The 22732-nt window shown below is 45.9% G+C and overlaps 1 protein-coding gene across 48 annotated transcripts in view; it reads right to left on the bottom strand.

Moving 5' to 3' along the window:
* Positions 1-22732, bottom strand: part of RIMS2 (regulating synaptic membrane exocytosis 2) — a 995106-nt gene that overhangs the window by 91228 nt on the left and 881146 nt on the right. For 33 of the 48 annotated variants that reach the window (XM_063924252.1, XM_063924259.1, XM_063924274.1 and 30 more), the window contains one exon: positions 13541-13758. In XM_063924252.1, coding sequence (XP_063780322.1) covers positions 13541-13758 — 218 coding nt within the window. Of the gene's footprint in view, positions 1-13540; positions 13783-22732 lie in introns of all 48 variants that reach the window. The other 15 variants (XM_063924271.1, XM_063924278.1, XM_063924296.1 and 12 more) reach the window with 1 other exon arrangement.

The raw sequence follows: 22732 nt of genomic DNA, 5'->3' as shown, positions 1-22732 counted from the left end.
ATGACTCTGCAGCACTGAATGAGAGAACTCCAGGTCCTCCTCAGCCAGGGTATCAAATTTGTAGAATTTTGCAAACGTGTTTGCCCCTGACCAAGTAGCTGCTCGGCAAAGTTGTAAAGCCGAGACCTCTCGGGCAGCCGCCCAAGATGAGCCCACCTTCCTTGTGGAATGGGCATTGACAGATTTTGGCTGTGGCAGGCCTGCCACAGTATGTGCAAGCTGAATTGTACTACAAATCCAACGAGCAATAGTCTGCTTAGAAGCAGGAGCACCCAGCTTGTTAGGTGCATATAGGATAAACAGCGAGTCAGATTTTCTGACTCTAGCCGTTCTGGAAACATATATTTTCAGTGCCCTGACAACGTCTAGCAACTTGGAGTCCTCCAAGTCCCTAGTAGCCTAGGCACCACAATAGGCTGGTTCAGGTGAAACGCTGACACCACCTTTGGGAGAAACTGGGGACGAGTCCTCAATTCTGCCCTATCCATATGGAAAATCAAATAAGGGCTTTTACAAGACAAAGCCGCCAACTTTGATACTCGCCTGGCAGAAGCCAAGGCCAATAACAACCTTCCACGTGAGATATTTCAGATCCACGGTTTTTAGTGGTTCAAACCAATGTGATTTTAAGAAACTCAACACCACGTTGAGATCCCAAGGTGCCACAGGAGGCACAAACGGGGGCTGACTCTGCAGCACTCCTTTTATAAATGTCTGAACTTCAGGTACTGAAGCTAGTTCTTTTTGAAAGAAAATCGACAGAGCCGAGATCTGTACCTTAATGGAACCCAATTTAAGGCCCATAGTCACTCCTGCTTGCAGGAAATGCAGAAATCGACCTAGTTGAAATTCCTCTGTTGAGGCCCTTTCGGCCTCACACCATGCAACATATTTTCGCCATATGCGGTGATAATGAGTTGCTGTAACCTCTTTCCTGGCTTTAGTAAGCGTAGGAATGACTTCCTCCGGAATGCCCTTTTCCTTCAGGATCCGGCGTTCAACCGCCATGCCGACAAACGCAGCCGTGGTAAGTCTTGGAACAGACAGGGCCCCTGCTGCCGCAGGTCCTGTCTGAGTGGCAGAGGCCATGGGTCCTCTGATATAAATTCTTGAAGTTCTGGGTACCAAGCTCTTCTTGGCCATCCACGAGTATCGTTCTTACTCCTCGCCTTCTTATTATTCTCAGTACCTTTGGTATGAGAGGCAGAGGGGAGAACACATAAACCGACTGGTACACCCACGGTGTTACCAGAGCGTCCATAGCTATCGCCTGAGGGTCCCTTGACCCGGTGCAATATCTTTTATAGCTTTTTGTTGAGGCGGGACGCCATCATGTCCACCTGTGGCCTTTCCCAATGGTGTACAATCCTATTGGAAGACTTCTGGAGGAAGTCCCCATTCTCCCGGGTGGAGGTCGTGTCTGTTGAGAAGATCTGCTTCCCAGTTGTCCACTCCGGGAATGAACACTGCTGACAGTGCTAACACATGATTTTCCGCTATCGGAGAATCCTTGTGGCTTCTGCCATCGCCATCCTGCTTCTTGTGCCGCCCTGTTGGTTTACATGGGCGACTGCCGTGATGTTGTCTGATTGGATCAGTACCGGCTGGTTTTGAAGCAGAGGCCTTGCCGGCCTCAGGGCATTGTAAATGGCCCTCAGGTCCAGAATATTTATGTGTAGGGAAATAACCTGACTTGACCAAAGTCCCTGGAAATTTCTTCCCTGTGTGACTGCCCCCCAGCCTCGAAGGCTGGCATCCGTGGTTACCAGGACCCAGTCCTGTATGCCGAATCTGCGGCCCTCTTGAAGATGGGCACTCTGCAGCCACCACAGTAGAGATACCCTGGTCCTTGGAGACAGGGTTATCAGCCTATGCATCGGAAGATGCGATCACGACCACTTGTCCAACAGGTCCCTCTGAAAAGTTCTTGTATGGAACCTGCCTAATGGGATTGCTTCGTAGGAAGCTACCATTTTTCCCAGGACTCGCGTGCAATGATGCACCGCTACCTATTTTGGCTTCAGGAGGTCTCTGACTAGAGATGACAACTCCTTGGCTTTCTCCTCCGGGAGAAACACTATTTCTGGTTTATGTCCAGAACCATCCCCAGGAACAGTAGACGTGTCATAGGAACCAGCTGTGACTTTGGACTGTTTAGAATCCAACCATGCTGTTGTAGCACTTTCCAAAATAGTGCTACCCCGACTACCAACTGCTCCTTGGACCTCGCCCTTATAACGAGATTGTCCAAGTACGGGATAATTACAACTCCCTTTTTTTTTTTTCTTTGAAGGAGTATCAACATTTCGGCCATTACCTTGATAAAACACCCTCGGTGCCATGTACAGTCCAAACGGCAGTGTCTGGACTTGGTAATGGTAATCCTGTACCACAAATCTGAGGTACTCCTGGCGAGGATGGTAAATGGGGACATGCAGGTAAGCATCCTTGATGTCCCAGGATACCATGTAATCCCCCTCGTCCAGGCTTGGAATAACCGCCCTGAGCGATTCCATCTTGAACTTGAATTTTTGTGTTCAAGGATTTTAAATATAAAATGGGTCACACCGAACCATGCGGTTTCGGTACCCCAACCCGTGTGGAATAGTAACCCCGTCCTTGTTGAAGTAGGGGCACCTTGAGTATTACCTGCTGGGAATACCGCTTATTAATTGCCTCTAGCACAGCCTCCCTGCCTGAGGGAGTTGTCAGCAAGGCATATTTTAGGAAACGGCTGGGGGGAGACATCTCGAATTCCAGCTTGTACCCCTGAAATACTACTTGAAAGAAACAGGGATCCACCTGTGAGCGAGCCCACTAATTGCTGAAATTTTTGAGACGGCCCCCCACCGTACCTGGCTACACCTGTGGAGCACCCGCGTCATGGTGTGGCCTCACAGGAGGCGGGGGAAGAATCTTGATTCTGGGAACAGGCTGACTGGTGCAGCTTTTTTCCCTCTACCCTTGTCTCTGTACAGAAAGGAAGCGCCATTTGACCCGCTTGCTTTTCTGAAGCCGAAAGGACTGTACCTTTGTCTGTGAGGAAACCTGAGGTAAAATTATTTCTTCCCAGCAGTTGCTGTGGATACGAGGTCCCAGAGACCATCCCCAAATAATTCCTCACCCTTATAAGGCTCTCTATGCGCTTTTTAAGTCAGCATCACCTGTCCAGTGACAGGTCTCTAATACCCTCCTGACAGAATGGACATTACATTTATTTTGGATGCCAGCCGGCAAAATATCCCTCTGTGCATCCCCCATATATAAGACGACGTCTTTAATATGTTTTTATGTTTGCCAACTAGTATCCCTGTTTGACAGGGTCACCAACCACGCTGCAGCAGCACTATCTGCAGGTCTCAGTCTAGTACCTGAGTGTGTAAATACAGACTTCAGGATAGCCTCCTGTTTTTTATCAACAGGTACCTATTAAAGTGGCCGTATCCTAAGACGGCAGTGCCACCTTTTTTGACAAACGTGTGAGCGCCTTATCCACCCTAGGGGATATCTCCCAGCGTAACTTATCCACCTGGCAGGAAAGGGTACGCCATCAGTAACTTTTTATAAATTACCAGTTTCTTAACGGGGGAACCCACGCTTTCACACACTTCATTTATTCATCTGATGGGGGAACAAAACACTGCCTGTTTTTTCTCCCCAAACCTAAAACCCATTTTTAGAGGTGCTTGGGTTAAAGTCAGAAATGTATAACACATTTTTTATTGCCGGGATCACGTCACTGATGTTCCTAGTGGATTGTGTATATGTCTCCACCTTGTCGACACTGGAGTCAGACTCCGTGTCGACATCTGTGTCTGCCATCTGAGAGAGCGGGCGTTTTTGAGCCCCTGATGGCCTTTGAGACGCCTGGGCAGGCACGGGCTGCGAAGCCGGCTGTCCCACAGCTGTTACGTCATCCACCCTTTTATGTAAGGAGTTGACACTGTCGGTTAATACCTTTCACCTATCCATCCACTCTGGTGTCGGCCCCACAGGGGGCGACATCACATATATCGGCCTCTGTTCTGTCACCATATAAGCCTCCTCATTCAACATGTCAACACAGCCGTACCGACACACCGCAGACACACAGGGAATGCTCTAAACGAGGACAGGACCCACAAAAGCCCTTTGGGGGGACAGAGTAAGAGTATGCCAGCACACACCAGAGCGCTATATATATACAGGGACTAACTGAGTTATGTCCCTAATAGCTTTTATATAATATACTGTATACAGTGCCAATTTTAATGCCCCCCCTCTCTTTTCCCTCTTACTGTACTGTAGAATTGCAGGGAAGAGCCAGGGAGCTTCCCTCCAGCCGAGCTGTGAGGGAAAAATGGCGCCAGTGTGCTGAGGAGATAGGCTCCGCCCCTTTTTCGCGGCCTATTCTCCCGTTTTTTATGGAATTCTGGCAGGGGTATTTACCTCATATATAGCCCCTGGGGCCATATATTGAGGTATTTTAGCCAGCCAAGGTGTTTTTATTGCTGCCTCAGGGCGCCCCCCCCAGCGCCCTGCACCCTCAGTGACCGGAGTGTGAAGTGTGTGAGAGGAGCAATGGTGCACAGCTGCAGTGCTGTGCGCTACCTTGGTGAAGACAGAGTCTTCATGCCGCCGATTTTCCGGACCATCTTCTTGCTTCTGGCTCTGTAAGGGGGACGGCGGCGCCCTCGCTGCAGTGAGCCTGTTGCCAGCAGGTCTCACTGAAAATAACAAATTCTAAGACTATAACTTTCTAAGAGCTCAGGAGAGCCCCTAGTGTGCATCCAACCTCGGCCGGGCACGAAATCTAACTGAGGCTTGGAGGAGGGTCATAGTGGGAGGAGCCAGTGCACACCAGGTAGTCTAAGATCTTTCTAGAGTGCCCAGCCTCCTTCGGAGCCCGCTATTCCCCATGGTCCTTACGGAGTTCCCAGCATCCACTAGGACGTTAGAGAAATAAATGATATAAAAGGGATGCATTCAGCATGTTGTCTGTCGGTAGTCATGTGTTGCCGCCAGAATCCCGACACCACTCAGGAGACTGGCATCGGATTAGCCGACATCCAGAAGGTGAAGTTCAGGGTATTGGTTAGGGCCCGGGGCGGTTTGGGGGTTAGGGTTAGGCGCTGGGGGAGGGGGGTGGTTAGCCGAAGCCGGCACCCTCAGTGGGTCAGCCATAGCCGCCAACCCCCGAGGGTTATGGTAGGGGACGGGCTAGAAATACCCTTTCCAATGTCAGGATCTTCAGGGTCGGTGTGCTGCGGTTGGTCATGTGACCACCGGGATTTAGTATGTATTCCATATAAAATTACCGTCAGGCTATGTGTATAAGAAACATGAATTAATTTTGTGTTTAGACTTGGGTCCCATTAACAAGACATCTCATTGTACTATGCAAAATGCCATCATTAATCCAAAATACCTCTGGTCCCAAGCATTTCAGATATGGGTGTCCCAATGTATGTATGTATGTATGTATGTATGTATGTATGCAGCGCCGTGGAGCAGGTGAGTACGATCTGCACTAATGTTTGTTTTGTCTTGCTTATATAAGTATATGTGTTATTGTATTGAGCCTTGTCTGGCCCTGAGGACGGGGTTTTGGTCCCCGAAACATGTTGGCCCAATAAAGATTTATTTACCTACGCTGTGAAGTCTGTTCGGAGTGCCGCCCGCATTACCATATTTGTCTATTCGGGACTCTGTGTCCCTGATTGGGAGGGCACCACAGCAGTTGCTTACATTTAGAGCGGAGTGCCGGGCTGTTCCCGTTTGTTTTATATATATATATATATATATATATATATGTGCTGTTTAGTGTGATGCGATTGATGCAGGCCATTTACATCTATTCAGATGATTGTATTTCCATGTGCCGGGATGGGAATACTACAGTATGTGTGTCAGGGCCACACGTATAGCTCTGCTTTAAGCAATGCTTTCACCAGCACCACCCACACAAAGTATGTTACACACTTAATTGTTGAGGACATGTTTGAAATCATCTGGATCAGAATGTCGGGTGAGAAAAATTTCTTAGAACATTCTGCAGTTCCGCACACTGAGAGCTAATGGATAGAGTACAGTATGGTCGTGTTTTTACAGTGATAATGACAATATGGCCATGTGGAAAATCAAAGCGCGACAACGTTTCATACCCAATAGGCTGAATCAGCTTATACAACACAAGTGTAATTAAATGAAGGTTACAGATGAAAGTGTCATGAAACACTGTGCGACCTGCATGTTAACGCTCTGAAAACCACCAAACAGTGGGTGCTAGTTTATGAAGTTACATCATCTCAATTTTACCTTTCTACAAAATGCAATGAAACAGTAAACTATAATTATGTGTCTTTGATTAATAAGATGCATACACACTATCATTGTCTTTAGATAATTGTGTCACTGTTTTCCAAAGACTCAGTGGCATAACTACCGAGGGTGCAGCTGCTATGGGGTCCGAGATGCTTCCAGGGCCCGCAGCACCACCGGCACCCAGCCAAATGTATGCCCCGTATCGCCCCACCCCCGCAGCCTCTCTATCTGTCACTGCTGCCTCTTTGTCCCTGCTGCCTTTCTCTTTGTCGCTACCTCCCTGTGCCTCTCTCTTGGTCCCTACGTCCCTGTTGCCTCTCTATCTGTCCATGCTTATTCTTTCTGTCCCTGTGTTTTTGCTGGCACTCTCTCTGTCTCTGTTGTCATTCTCTGGGCCTAACTAAGACCTGATCACAGCAGCAAACTTCTTCTCTAATGGTCAAAACCATGTGCAGTGCAGGTGGGGCAGATATAACATGTGCATAGAGAGTTAGATTTGGGTGGGGTGTGTTCAAACTAAAATTTAAATTGTAGAGTAAAAATAAAGCAGCCAGTATTTACCCTGCACAGAAACAATATAACCCACCCAAATCTAACTCTCTCTGCACGTTTTATCTGCCCCACCTGCACTGCACATGGTTTTGCCCATTAGAGAAAGATTTTGCTGCTGCGATCAGATCTGAATTAGGCTCTCTGGGTAGACCTGAATTGGGGAGCCCACAAAGTTTTAGTTACGCCCCTGACAGTGTTGATTTTCGTGACTGGAAATCATTAATGAACAGTAGAGATATAATCAACACAACAAAGCACCAACATTCACAGACGCACCATATCGGATTTAGGTGAAGATGACTTGGAAATGGGACCAAAGCAAAAAAAGCAGTAACTTTGTACCTGGGCAAACCATGTCACACGGCAATTAGATTTGAGCTAGGACACGCTCCTCCTGAATCTAAAGCTCTCTGCACATGTTACATCTGCCCCACCTGCAGTGCAGCATGGTTTTACCCAGGTGTAAAGTTACTTCTTTTTTTGCTATGTTCCCAACTCAGAATGAGCCCCTAATTTGCAAACTTAAAAAAACTGGAGAGAAAACTAATACTAAAATAGTGCCTTAAATATACAAACCATGAATACAGAGTCAGAGCCGGCCATAGGCATAGGCAAACTAGGCAATTGCCTAGGGCATTTGATATGCCATGGGGCATCATCAGCTTCTGCTGATTAAAATGATATGCGGTATGCCTATATTCTGTGTGTAGCATTTCATATGCAGATACAGCCACAGTCTCACACAGTATATAGGCATGCTGCATATCAGTTTAATCAGCAGAAGCTGCTTGTGCATCCTAGCCACATAGCAATGCAAATAAGATGCATTTCATTAAAAAAAAGGTGCCCGACGTTAGCATTGATGCAAGATTTGTGAGGACACATCTGTATCCAAGCAGAGGCAGAGGTCACAGTGTTAGTGGCAGTGTGAGTGCTGTGTGCATGTGAGTGGGTTGGTTGTGCAGTAGTGTTCAGAATATGTGTAAGAAGCATTATGTGTGTCATGTAAAAATTAGTGATGAGCGGGTTCGGTTTTACTCGGTTTTACTCGGTTTTACTCGGTTCTCAAAACGGCATCTTATTGGCTCACGGATGTCGCGTGTTTTGGATAGCCAATAAGATGCCGTTTTGAGAACCGAGTAAAACCGAGTAAAACCGAACCTCGCTCATCTCTAGTAAAAATGCTTTAATAATGTGCAACATATGTGTAAAGGGCCACTATGTGTGTCATTATGTGTATAAGGGCATTAATAATGTGCGGCATATGTGTAATAGGGTACTACTGTATGTGTGTCATTATGTGTATAGGGGCACTAATAATGTGCAGCAAATGTGTAGGGGGCACTATGTGTGTCATTATGTGTATAAGGGCATTAATAATGTGCGGCATATGTGTAAGGGACATTATGTGTAAAAGGGCATTAATAAAGGTTTTCATAATGTGTAAGGTGCATTATGTTTATAAGGACATTCATGTGTCTCATATGTGTAAGGGGCATTACTGTGTGGAATTGTGTATAAATGCATTACTAATGTGTGGCATTATGTGTATAAGGTGCTCTACTATGTGGCGTTGCCTATAGAAAGGGCACTACAGTGTCGTCTAATGTGAATAAAGAGCAATAAGGTGTGGTGTAATGTAAATAAGGAGCAATTCAGTGTGATGTAATGTGAATAAGGGGCTCTACTGTGAGGAGTAACGTTTATAAGGTAAAGTGATACTACTGTGGGATGTAATATGAATTATGGACACTATCGCATGATCACATGTGAATAAAGTTGCAGTACTGTGTGGCGTAATTGGAATTGGGGTTACTATTGTGTGGCCATGCCTCTTCCCAGCAAGAAGATGCCCCTTTTTGGGCTGTGCGTCAAATGTGCGAACTGTTCCTATTTAAAATATAGGGGGTACAAGGACTGCTATGGGTGAGGGGTGATGGTGCTGGGAAAGAGGTGCAAGGTCAGAGGCAGAACCAGCGGTGGTGCTAGGGGGCACCAGCCAAAATCTTGCCTAGGGCATCATATTGGTTAGGGCCGGCTCTGTACAGAGTATAAAATGTACAATTCCAGTTACCACAATACCACTGACTATAGCAGCCTGAGTTTTCTAATCATGAAATTGGGACAAAGGCCCTCATTCCGAGTTGATCGGTCGCAAGGCGAATTTAGCAGAGTTACACACGCTAAGCCGCCGCCTACTGGGAGTGAATCTTAGCTTCTTAAAATTGCGACCGATGTATGCGCAATATTGCGATTACTAACTACTTAGCAGTTTCAGAGTAGCTTCAGACTTACTCTGCCTGTGCGATCAGTTCAGTGCTTGTCGTTCCTGGTTGACGTCACAAACACACCCAGCGTTCGCCCAGGCACTCCCACCGTTTCTCCGGCCACTCCTGCGTTTTTTCCGGAAACGGTAGCGTTTTCAGCCACACGCCCCTGAAACGCCGTGTTTCCGCCCAGTAACACCCATTTCCTGTCAATCACATTACGATCGCCGGAGCGAAGAAAAAGCCGTGAGTAAAAATACTATCTTCATAGTAAAGTTACTTGGCGCAGTCGCAGTGCGAACTTTGCGCATGCGTACTAAGCGGATTTTCACTGCGATGCGATGAAAAATACCGAGCGAACAACTCGGAATGAGGGCCAAGGTTTCTGCTCCTTGCGTTGGTTACATAATAAGTATTGCTTGTGCTGTTTATAATAGGATCTTCAGACTAAGATCATCTATTTGGATTATGTAACAAATCTCAAGATCCCAATACTGTTAATGCGCATGGGAGTATAAGGCTGGCACTGAAGTACCTTTTACTTCTCAATGTTTCATGGGCACATACTTTAAAAATATAAATTTTAAAAACTTGTCCCATTTCTTTGCTTCATAAAGATGTGTCCACGTACGTCTAGCCTCCCTGCATGTTAAACAGCCATTCTAATCACGCCGTGCAGTGGTAGCGCTGAGCGTCTTTTCGCGCAACCTAAAATGCGTCTTAATCACAAAGCGATGCAAATACGACGCACAAGCAGCTGCATACCAAATGCTACACTGCAGTGTTTTCCTAGAAATTTCCAGGAAAGAAAGAAGCCCTACGCTAATGGAGTTGCACGGGACCTGTCAGCTCACTCACGCCAGGTATCTCCTCCCACTGTGTGGCATATTGAGGCAAGATGTAGCACCAAACACATCACAGTTTTAAAGAAGTTTAAGGTTTTGAGTGTAAAAGCTTCCTGTCTGAGATGATGAAGTGAATACAGACTCTGGGACTCATTTACTAACATAGGTGCAATAGAGTAATTGAGCAGTAACCAATCAGTACTGAATGATCTACAGCAAGAAACTAATAAAATCATATGTCTGTTTGTGGACTCTGAGAACACTGCACAATCCATTCAACAAATTCTATAGTTCTGTTATGTTTATATTTAGTCAATATATTACTTTAGTTCCAGGCGGTGGGTTAAGGGCCCTACAGACTGGCCGACCCGCCGCCAAGCTGCCCGACCGCCGATATGGCTGACGGGCGACCCGGCGGCAGAGGGGAGGTGACGGGGGAAGTGAAGTTTCTTCACTCCCCCCGTCACCCGGCTCCATAGCACTGCATACTAATATGGACAATCTCGTCCATATTGGCCTGCATGCATAAGAGACGTGGCACCAACGATTAACGAGAGCAGGGCCGCGCATCGTTAATTGTTCGTGCCTACACACTGAACGATATGAACGAGTTCTCGTTCATTAATGAACGAGAACGTTCATATCATGCAGTGATATCTGCCAGTGTGTTGGGGGGCCCTTTACCCTTCATAAGACGTGTGCTGTATCTGTATAGCAAGGTTATTAGAGCAATGAGATAGAAACCATATTACATATAACTATTCTAGTACACTTCAGGAGATTAACGCACAGGTCTGGATGGTGGTTATTATGGGCTACATCGTCTATATGTTTATGATAATATGACCACCAGTTTTCTTGAAGACCATCCTCCATATAGGTGCCTTATGGAAGTGGTCACATACTTCTCTTCACAGGAATTTACTGAGTTCAGAATTGGTAACACAGGTTTATTGGTCTGCAAAAGATCCTCTTGTTCTACAATCCTCTGATAATATTCGCTGTGACTTTGGTGGGAGCTATGCTGGTAGCCTCTTGGGGTGACTACGGTGGAAGCCTCTTAGGGGGTAATTCAGACATGATCGCTCGCTAGCTGTTTTTTGCAGTCCTGCATTCACATAGTCGCCACCAACCAGGGAGTGTATTTTAGCTGTGCAAGTGTGCGATCGCATGTGCAGCCGAGCGGTACAAAAACATTTTGTGAAGTTTCTGAGTTGCCCAGGACTTACTCAGCCGCTGCGATCACTTCAGCCTGTCTGGGACTGGAATTAACGTCAGACACCTGCCCTGCAAACGCTTGGGAACGCCTGCATTTTTCCAAACACTCCCAGAAAACGGTCAGTTGCCACCCACAAACGGCTTCTTCCTGTCAATCTCCTTGCGAACGCCAATGCAAATGTATTCTTCGCACAAACCCATTGCAGAGCAACGAACCGCTTTGTACCTGTGCGACGCGCCTGCACATTGCGGTGCATAAGCATGCGCAGTTCTGACCTGATCACAGCGCTGCAAAAAAATGCTATAGAGCGATCAGGTCTGAATTAGCCCATTAGTGTGGCTATGGTGGAAGCCTCTTGGGGTGACTACAGTGGTAGCCTCTTGCTGTGGCTATGGTGGTAGCCTCTTGCTGTGGCTATGGTGGTAGCCTCTTGGGGTGACTATGGTGGTAGCCTCTTGGGCTGGCTATGATGGGAGCCTCTTGCGGTGACTACGGTGGTAGCCTCTTGGGCTGGCTATGATGGGAGCCTCTTGCGGTGACTATGGTGGTAGCTTCTAGCGGTGGCTATGGATTGTAAGCATTTATTTTCTTTCCGCATGCAGTCTGTGTCCTATCAGACACAGGCTGATGACAGAAGACAGCTCCAGGCTCTACTCTGCTTGTCAGAGGCCAGGAAGGCCAGAGCAGGAGTGAGGGAAATGGACCAAAGCCTCTAATAACGCCATCTGAAGTTGGCCTTATTTTAGAAGTGCTTTGTCTAAAACATTTAACAAGTGAAGTTTGTCAAATCTGGTCTGATCATCATGCGGTGCTAATGCATATTTTAGGGCATGGAGATTTTTATGAAATCATCTCCAAAAGCCTTGTGATAAATTTATGTAAAAAAATAAATATAGTTTTTTTATTTCACAGGTGTATATACTGTATATAGTAAAACAAGAAATGCTATTCATGCAAAAAAAAATATTTTTACCATTAATGAGTGTAATGATTTAGAATCAGAAGACAGGTTTCACCCATACCATGTCTTTGAAACACCTGCTGCATGATTTAAGCTTAGCACGCCTCACTTCTAATGCGGTCTCATTGCATGACTAACTTATATACTCAGCATGCACTGACTAATCTGTCATTCTCTTAGTGGGTTTATCTATAGCTAGGCAGCTTCAGTACGATACAACTGACCACATATGGGGATGACAGCACCAGACTGTGAAATTATCACTTGGTAAACTGGGTTATTGAAGACCCAAATAAATGCAATTGTGTATATTACAGATACAGTATAGACAAAAGTCAACTTTTAATAATATTACAAATAATCACAGCAAACTCACAGCAATCAGAAATCACAAACATTATGCACTGTCTAATAGGCCCTACACACTGGGTGATAATACTCAAAGATATGAACGATTATTAATGAATGAGATCCCGTTCATATCTTTGAGTGTGGAGGCACAGGCGATGAACGATGCGCGGCCCCGCGCTCATTCATCGCTGGTCCCCCGTCGCCTGTGCATGCAGGCCAATATGGACGATCTCGTCCATATTTGCCTACACTTCTATGGAGCCGGGTGACGGGGGGAGTGAAGAAACTTCACTCCCCCCGTCACTGCCCCCCCTGCCGCCGGGTCGCCCGTCAGCCGTATCCGCCGTCGGGCAGCTCGGCGGCAGATCAATCAATGTGTAGGGCCCTTTACACAAAACAGAAACACACAAGTACTTATCAGGTGGTTGTGGAACAGCGAGAACCTCATCTCATATAACCATGATAAGCCATTATATATGTGTACAGAGCACGTATTAACCAAAAGGGTCAATGATCTCGTCCACAACCATTGGTGGTGCATTAACACAAAAACTTGGAGGCACCATTGAATAATGCACTTTAAGCCTTATTCAGGTTTGTTAGCAAACCAGAAATGCACACTAATGGGCAAAACCATTCTGCACTGCAGGTGGGGCAGATGTAACATGTGCAGAGAGAGTTAGATTTGGGTGGGGTGTGTTCAAACTGAAATCTAAATTGCAGTGTAAAAATAAAGCAGCCAGTATTTACCCTGCACAGAAACAATATAACCCACCCAAATCTAACTCTCTCTGCACATGTTACATCTGCCCCACCTGCAGTGCGACAATGGTTTTGCCCATTAGTGTATTTTTTGGTTTGCTAACAAACCTGAATAACCCCCTTTGTTCGATGCAAAAAAAAAAAAAAAGAAGCTTTAACACACAAACGTTTCCATGTCATAAAGTCATTCGTAACAAATAAAAGAAAGAATAAAAACACCACCACGGGACAAACAAATCCCCACACTCCACTGACTCCAGCAGAAATAAGTACATCCTACCTGTTTGGCTGAGCTGCGAGGTACTTCGACTTTTCCGCGACAGGCCTACAATGGCCACCATTTTGGCGCCAATGCTGGAGCGTCTCTTCTTATTCCCTGTACCCACTGTGCCCACCGCTGTATCGGATTGGCTCCCGTCATTCTTCTCCAGTGTATACATGTCCCCTCCGATGCTGGTACTCTTGGTCATGTTCTTTCCGGAGGCGCCCATCTGTCTGCTTTGCATTTTGGATGTAAAAACACTGTCAGCCAATTGGCAGATAATGTTTGCACACAAGACAGGGGGTGAGAAGACAGAAAAGCAAAGGTTTTAGTTGATAAAACATGGGAAATATGAGGTAAAGTGTCTCAGTTATGTAAGAGACTAAAATGTCCTAACGTTTATATGTGAAAAAGAATGAAGTAGAAACACACAATAGGACAGACAAGGCATTAGAATTATGTTTCTTATTGGATTAAACATGATCAATTGCCAGGATTAAATATGTGAGGGATACCCATGCAATATATATATATATATTTATTTATACACACACACACACACACACACACACACACACACACACACACACACACACACACACACACACACACACACACACACACATACTGTATATACACGTTATTTTATACCTTACAATGCACTTTAGTGTATACTTGTTATATACGATGTTTCATGGTTGGTGATATATTGGGGAATGTAATAGGGTTTGGGAATCAGGAAGTGAGAGATTTTGTGAGTTCTCCTTTTTTTTTTATAGTGGCGATCCTTTACATGGCAAAATCAACCTGCCTTTGACATGTAAATGATTGCCACTTTAAAAAAAAAATCAGGAGAACTCTCAAAAAAAATCTCTCACTTCCTGATTCTCACATCCTATTACATTCCCCCAATTAACTGCAAAATGCTATAAGGATATTATTATAAGGACTGGCCTACAGTATGTTATAGTGGATTCTAAAGAAGTACCACCTGACAGCCTTGTGCCTATATATAAAAACGATCCACTAAAGAATGTGCTGAGATCGACATGCAGCTCTCACTGCCGCAACAGAAGCGAGACCATATTACTAGGTATAGAAAGACAGACAGGCAGATAATCTCAGGAATCAGAATCACCACAGTACTAAGGACAAAAAAAATCAGATGGAACTCCAGGAATGTATTGAACAGCAATTAAATCTCTTCTTCAACTTAGCTGCTGAGTTGCTGCTCTTTGACTACATTTCTGGAGCACTGCCTGGTTTTATCCTTATATATTTATTACATGTACTGCATATAAGACATAAGTATAAATTATGCATTTGGCATAAGCTTTGATAAAAGGGAGATCAAGAGAGTGTTTTAGAAAAAGATAGAGTGAGAAGGAGGGGGGCAGAAAGAGTGAGAGAGAGAGAGAGAGAGAGAGAAAGAGAAGGAAAGGGGCAGAAAGAGTGAAGAAGAAAGAGTATGAGAGTGTAAAGGTGGGTACACACTAGTAGATATATCTGCAGATCAATTGATCTGCAGATATATCTATGGACGGATCGGGCAGTGTGTTGAGCATACACACTGCCCGATCTGTCGGGGACTGACGTCATGAACTGGGCGGGCGTGTACACACGCCCGCCCAGTTCAGCTGTCAATCACCGCCGGCCGCCGCAGCATGTGTACGGGCAGTCGGCTGACCGCCGTACGCACACAGCGACGCGCCGATATATCAGTAGATATATTGGCTGTCGGCTGTGCTGCGGGACCGACGCGATACGTCTGTGAACGACGGAGTTCACAGACGTATCGGCCGTAAATACTGGCCGACGGACCCGCGATATATCGGCCAGTGTGTACGGGCCTTAAGAAAGAGAAAAGGGATGGCAGAGTGAGAGAGACAGAAGGGGAGAAAAGAGAGGAGGAGAGTGGAAAAGAGTGACAGAAAGAGATGGAGGTGGTGGAGAGAGAGAATGAGAGGGGAGTGTGTGTGTGTGTGTGTGTGTGTGTGTGTGTGTGTGTGTGTGTGTGTGCGTGTGTGTGTGTGAGAGAGAGAGAGAGAGAGAGAGATGGAGGCAGTGGAGAGAGAAGAGAATAAGAGAAAATGAAGGTGGGATGGTGGGGAGAGATGGATTGGTAGTGGCAAAGCAGGTTAATATCGCTCACTCCGTCTTTATTACAGAGGGTGAAGCGTTACAGGGAATGTCATACAATCTTTATCAGCTGATGAAAAGAAAGTCTTGTTCTGTCTCAGAAAGCATCTCAGCCAGAAAACTGAGACCTTGTTTAACAAGACGATCCCACTCTATCAGCTGCACAGATGCACGTTTTTAAGAGAAAATCAATACAAATTGCGAGCAAAAGCTTTCTACTACAGACTGGTAACACAGCACAAGCACTGACACAAGATGTCATCACCTGGCACGCGGCATGCACAATGAGAAGAGATAAGATACTGACACATGCCCTATTTTATAGCCTAATGCACGGTCTGTGGAAATAAAGCAGATATAAAAGTTGTTAACACAGATCCTTGTCTTTACACCAGAAACCAGCCAACCGCAGCACGTCAGCTTCCAAGTACTTTCACATCATCAGCAGGCAAATTCCCCAGCTAAGACAGCGGCAATGCAGGAGGTACAGATGTGTCCTCTTGCATCCTTGCTGCAGTCATGCTAAACAGCCCTTCAAGCAGCACCATGACGTAGCGAGACTCAGTAGTTCCTAGCGTCTTTATTTGCAATTTTTTTCAGTGAAAATCGATTTTAGATGCAATGTAATAGGACGCACGAGCAGCAGATTACAATGATGTGCAGTATGTCTATATTCTATGTGTAATTGCGACTGTACAGTATCTGCATCTGAAATGCCATGTTACAGTGATTTCCAGGAAAACACTGTAGCATAGCATTTTGTGTGCAAATACAGTCTCAGTCACACACAGAAAATAGGCTTCATCTTAATGCCCAGTAGAAAAATCACTGGGAAAATAGCTGCTGTGCCATTTTCCCGGAGATTAGAGCATGCACTCTAGATTCTGGGACAGCACTAGGGTCTGTGGGCTGAGGAAGGTGATTGGGGCTGGGGGCTGAGGAAGGTAATGGGATTGAGTCAGTGGTGCTGAGAGAGGCAGGGGGGGGGGGGTACAAATTACCTGGGCCCAGGTTTGATGGAGGGGCCCAGGTCACGCTGCTGTATGCTGGGCTGCAGTGTGGCTAGGGAAGTGCTTCAAATTAAAATGCCCCCTGAAAAGCACCTGGGCCCAGCGAGGCTCTGTACTGCCTTGGCTGGGAGGCATGCCATGCACCTGTGAGTGGGTACTTCTCATGTGCTAGGCACCCCCCAAAGAGGTGTGGCTATGCCCCCAGCATGCTGTGGTCACACACCCTCCAGAGGGGGCATGGGGGCCCCAGGAAGTTGTACCAGGGCCCAGGATTTCTCTTGGCAGCCCTGGACTGAGTAAGGGGCTGTGGGCTGAGGAAGGTGATGGGGTTGTGGACTGAGGAAGGTGATGGGGCTAGGGTTACTGATGGGGCTGTGGCTGAGGATAGTGATGGGCGCTGTGGATGGTGATGGAGCCGTGGCTGATTATGGGCACTGTGGATGATGATGGAGCCGTGGAAGGTGATGGGGCTGTGGCTGAGTATGGTGATGGGGCTAAGAAAGGGAATAGGGCTGAGGAAGGGGCTGAGGAAGGTGACGGGGCTGTGGCTAAGGATGTTGATGGGGCTAAGGCTGAGGATGTTGATGGGGCTATGGCTGAGGATGTTGATGGGGCTATAGCTGAGGATGTTGATGGGGCTATGCCTGAGGATGTTGATGGGGCTATGGCTGAGGATGTTGATGGGGCTATGGCTGAGGATGTTGATGGGGCTATGGCTGAGGATGTTGATGGGGCTATGGCTGAGGATGTTGATGGGGCTAAGGCTGAGGATGTTGATGGGGCTATGGCTGAGGAAGGTGATGGGGGCTGTCGCTGAGAATTATGATGGGGCTGTGCCTGAGGATGGTGATGAGAGGCTGAGGATGGTGATGAGATGTGAGGTGATGAGGGCTTAGGGCTGTGAGGGAGGGAAACCAAGTTTCAACCCACTGGCCTGGTCTGGACTCTCTGGAGGAAGGCACTCACTGGTCTGGACTTTCTGGAGCAACTGGAGGATGGTCTCCTGCAATTAGCTCTCAGCTATCGGTGACAGCACAGCATATACTGTAATATTAGTCTTCTTAGGGGGCTAGGGGAATCAGTGTTTGTTTCATTTATTATGAATCAATGTGTTATTTTATTTTTATGTGGGTGCAATTATTGAATCTAGCGGTCTCATTACTTTGTGTAGACCAATGTGTGTGTGTGTGTGTGTGTGTGTGTGTGTGTGTGTGTGTGTGTGTGTGTGTGTGTTTTCCTCTGTGGGGGCCAATGTGATTTTTTTGCCCTGTCAGGGACAATATGTGTGTGTTTTTTCCTGCGGGGTCTATTGTGTGATTGTTCCCCTGTGGGAACCAATGCTTATATATATGGGGGGTTGGGGGGGGGGGGGGGGGGGGCATGACATGAGCCTGCTCCGAGTGCTATGGCTCCACGCTACACCTCTGCTCCTAATGACTAATCATGCAATTGGGGGGTTTAAATAACAGAATTTGGGCAATAAATAAATGTTAGTTTTCAGGTGAATTTCTCTAAAAGCTCAGTAATGGGTAAAAGTGTTAACAAACCTGTATAAAAACAATGAAAAATGACTAAACAGACACTTGTTTCTACCCCAATTTGCTGGGAAGACTTTTATTTGCTGAAAAACTCATCATTTATCAACTATTAATAAAAAGAGGAAAAACCATCCTGTCGACACCTTTTAAAAACCTGCATTGCTTTCCAGGTTAATTTACAAACGTTTTCATGCACTTCTCCCAGGCCGTGATTACCGCAAAAATTGTCATTTCTTGGGTACGCATTCGTGCAATGTACTGTATGTGAGTTTCATGGAACAAACTTGCTTTAGCAAACTTGCTTTAAACTGGATTGACCCCATAGTCTACTAAGTAGTTAGGAGTAGGATTACAAATTAGGTGTATAATCGCTTATGTGCAGGGGCGTCACTGTGATCAGGTCCACCGAGTACATTGTAAAGCCCCCTGTACTCGCTGAAGATGCGCGCCACCGATATGCTATAATTTGGTATCCTATTAGCGGTGATAAGTTATCACCCATAAGTCTCCATAGGGTTTATCGTGGCTTTCTCTTCACCATCTCAGAGCTATGGATAAGTAGTGGCTATTAACCAAACTGCACCATCATACATCTCCTCACTCATCTCAAAATATCTCCCTACAAGACCTCTCCGCTCTGCACAAGATCTGCGTCTCTCATCCACATGTATTACCTGTTCCCACTCAAAATTACAGGACTTTACCCGGGCTTCACCCACTCTGTGGAATGCACTCCCACGCACAATAAGACTCTCCTCTAGTCTCCAAACCTTTAAACGTTCTCTGAAAACTCATCTCTTCAGACAAGCCTACCAAATTTCAGACCCACACACATAACCTTCACAGCTTCCCTATCAAGTTACATCCCCTCTGTACAGTCCACATAAACTCACATTTTGTCTTCCAACATTGCTGGGTGATCATATCATATACAACCCATTAAGAACCTAGCAACCTGGGGAACCATTATGTGACAAGTAGCATCTATCCTTGTGTATCAATGCCTATTTCCCTATAGATTGTAAGCTTGCGAGCAGGGCCTTCCTACCTCTGTCTGTCTGTCTGTCTGTCTGTCTTTGCCCAGTTTTATTCTATAATTGTTGTTCTAATTGTAAAGCGCAACGGAATATGCTGCGCTATATAAGAAACTGCTAATAAATAATAATAAATAATAGTGCAAAATCCCTATTTTAAGATAAAAATGTAGGGATTTGGGTCAGAACCCCTGGGACACCCCCCAGCATGACTAATTAGGCACTTAGAAGTTTTTAATTATTTTTAATCAGCCAATAATGAATGACCTGTCATTTTGGGGGTCAAAAAATGCAAAGTGATAGAAAATGGGGTACAAGGTACGGAACAGGTATACTGGGGTACTTTATGAGTGTGACAAGTGTTTTTAGGCTTGCAAGTGGGAGTAATCAGTTCGTTTCCACTTTTTTTTTAAGATCCCCTAAAATGACCCAAATATACACTTATACCCATTTTTATGTACCCAAATTTAATGAGAGCACTTTTGCAGAGAAAAAAATAGCTTTCTATAATTTTTCCGTATTTAAAAATAAAATATAAATTAATGCATATAAAAGCCATTTGACCCAATTTGATGATACAATTAGTTATATGGCCACTAATAGACTTCTATAATCTTTTCCGATATTAGTTTGCCATTTTTGGGGGTACAGGCAGATTTCTCCACATTTTCCTATGCTAAAATTATCATGCAATTGCCGTAATCGCCAATTTGGAGTAGGATAGGTGAAATAAACGGGAGCGCACAGGCTGCGATAACCCGATTTTTCGGTGCAACAACATTGGTCGTGATCACGGATTGTGTTATCGCGGCTAATTGGATACCCCCAATACTATGCTACATAAATGGACATATGTTTAAAGTGTTCAAGAATAAGAACTTAGTATAAAAGTCTTATTGAAATTAATTCAGAACAGAACATTGGTCGCAGAAATATAAGGCCTTGAGCGTGAATAACTTTAAATCTCTTCTTGGTTATGTTTTTTGACAGATGGATGGAGGATTAGCCCAATCTGTGTGTAATGTACATCATACTTGCCTACTTGCCCGGAACGTCCGGGAAGCTCCCGAAAATCGGTTGGCGCTCCCGGCCTGGTTATAGCCCTGTAACTACTATACAAAGCTTAGACTCAACTGTTACTCGCGAATCGAAAAAAGCTAGACCTCTCAAATATTCCGAAAAATACCAATGATGATGACAAAATGCTTCTGATGCAGCTGTACTAATCTTTCTATTTGGAATGTTTTTGATGACTTTAAGATGATTAACATCATTTAGAGGGTCTTTTTCGGCTATGGGGGCTTCATTCCAGTAGCGGCCTTAGATGAGACTTACAAATAAACTTATTTCAGTGACGCCTTTTTTCTCTGTTGCTGAAAGAACAAACTGGTTCTGAAACATATATATTTTTAGGCAATAAATTGCCTTTGCCATCCAACGAGCCTGATGTAAGGGGCCTGGTGCATGAAACGTAACAACATTTCTCTAACGTCCTAGTGGATGCTGGGGACTCCGTAAGGACCATGGGGAATAGACGGGCTCCGCAGGAGACATGGGCACTTTAAGAAAGAATTTAGATTCTGGTGTGCTCTGGCTCCTCCCTCTATGTCCCTCCTCCAGACCTCAGTTTGAATCTGTGCCCGGACGAGCTGGGTGCTGTTCAGTGAGCTCTCCTGAGCTTGCTGTAAGAAAGTATTTGTTAGGTTTTTTATTTTCAGGGAGCTCTGCTGGCAACAGACTCTCTGCATCGTGGGACAGAGGGGAGAGAAGCAGCCCTACTCTCTGCAGATAGGTCCTGCTTCTTAGGCTACTGGACACCATTAGCTCCAGAGGGATCGTACACAGGATCTCACCCTCGTCGTCCGATCCCAGAGCCGCGCCGCCGTCCCCCCTCGCAGAGCCGGAAGACAGAAGCCTGGTGAGCATGAGAAGCAAGAAGACTTCGAAATCGGCGGCAAAAGACTCCGGTCTTCACTGAGGTAGCGCACAGCACTGCAGCTGTGCGCCATTGCTCCCACACACACCTCACATACTCCGGTCACTGTAAGGGTGCAGGGCGCAGGGGGGGGGCGCCCTGGGCAGCAATTGGGACCTCTTTGGCAAAAGTTTAGCATATATACAGTTGAGCGCTGTATATATGTATGAGCCCCCGCCAAAAATTGTACATTGAAGCGGGACAGAAGCACGCCGCTGAGGGGGCGGGGCTTCTTCCTCAGCACTCACCAGCGCCATTTTTTCTCCACAGCTCCGCTGAGAGGAAGCTCCCCAGGCTCTCCCCTGCAGATACACGGTAGAAGAGGGTAAAAAGGGAGGGGGGGCACATAATTAGGCGCAAAAATCAATATAAACAGCGGCTACTGGGTTAACATTAAGTTACTGTGTTATTCCTGGGTTATATAGCGCTGGGGTGTATGCTGGCATACTCTCTCTCTGTCTCTCCAAAGGGCCTTGTGGGGGAACTGTCTTCAAAAAGAGCATTCCCTGTGTGTGTGTGGTGTTTCGGTACGCTTGTGTCGACATGTTTGACGAGGAAGGCTATGTGGAAACAGAGCAGGAGCAAATAAATGTGGTGTCTCCGCCGACACCTGATTGGATGGATATGTGGAAGGTTTTAAATGATAATGTTAATTCCTTGCATAAAAGGTTGGAAAAAGCTGAAGCCTTAGGACAGTCAGGGTCTCAGCCCGTGCCTGATCCTATGTCGCAGAGGCCGTCAGGGTCTCAGAAGCGCCCACTATCCCAAATTGTTGACACAGATACCGACATGGATTCTGATTCCAGTGTCGATTACGATGATGCAAAGTTACATAAATCCATCCGTTATATGATTATAGCAATTAAGGATGTGTTGCACATCACAGAGGAAACCCCAGTCCCTGACAAGAGGGTTCATATGTATGGGGAAAATAGGCAGGTGGTGACCTTTCCCCCTTCACACGAGCTAAATGAGTTATGTGAAAAGGCTTGGGAATCTCCAGATAAAAAACTGCAGATTTCCAAACGGATTCTTATGGCATATCCTTTCCCGCCAACGGACAGGTTACGCCGGGAATCATCCCCTAGGGTGTATAAAGCTTTAACAAGCTTATCCAAGAGGGTAGTCCTGCCATCACAGGATACGGCTACCCTCAAATATGCTGCGGATAGAAAGCAAGAGGGTACCCTGAAGTCCATTTATACACATTCAGGTACCTTACTGAGGCCAGCGATCGCGTCGGCCTGGGTGTGTAGTGCTGTAGCAGCATGGACGGACACCCTGTCTGAGGAACTTGATACCTTAGACAAGGATACTATATTGATGACCCTGGGGCATATAAAAGACGCTGTCCTATATATGAGAGATGCTCAAAGAGACATTAGTCTACTGGGTTCTAGAATAAATGCTATGTCGATTTCTGCCAGAAGGGTCCTGTGGACTCGGCAATGGACAGGTGATGCCGACTCAAAAAGGCACATGGAGGTTTTACCTTACAAGGTTGAGGAATTGTT

This window comes from Pseudophryne corroboree, chromosome 5 (genome assembly GCF_028390025.1).
Source record: "Pseudophryne corroboree isolate aPseCor3 chromosome 5, aPseCor3.hap2, whole genome shotgun sequence".
In the NCBI taxonomy this organism is placed as follows: domain Eukaryota; kingdom Metazoa; phylum Chordata; class Amphibia; order Anura; family Myobatrachidae; genus Pseudophryne; species Pseudophryne corroboree.
This window is presented reverse-complemented; position numbering and strand designations above follow the sequence as displayed.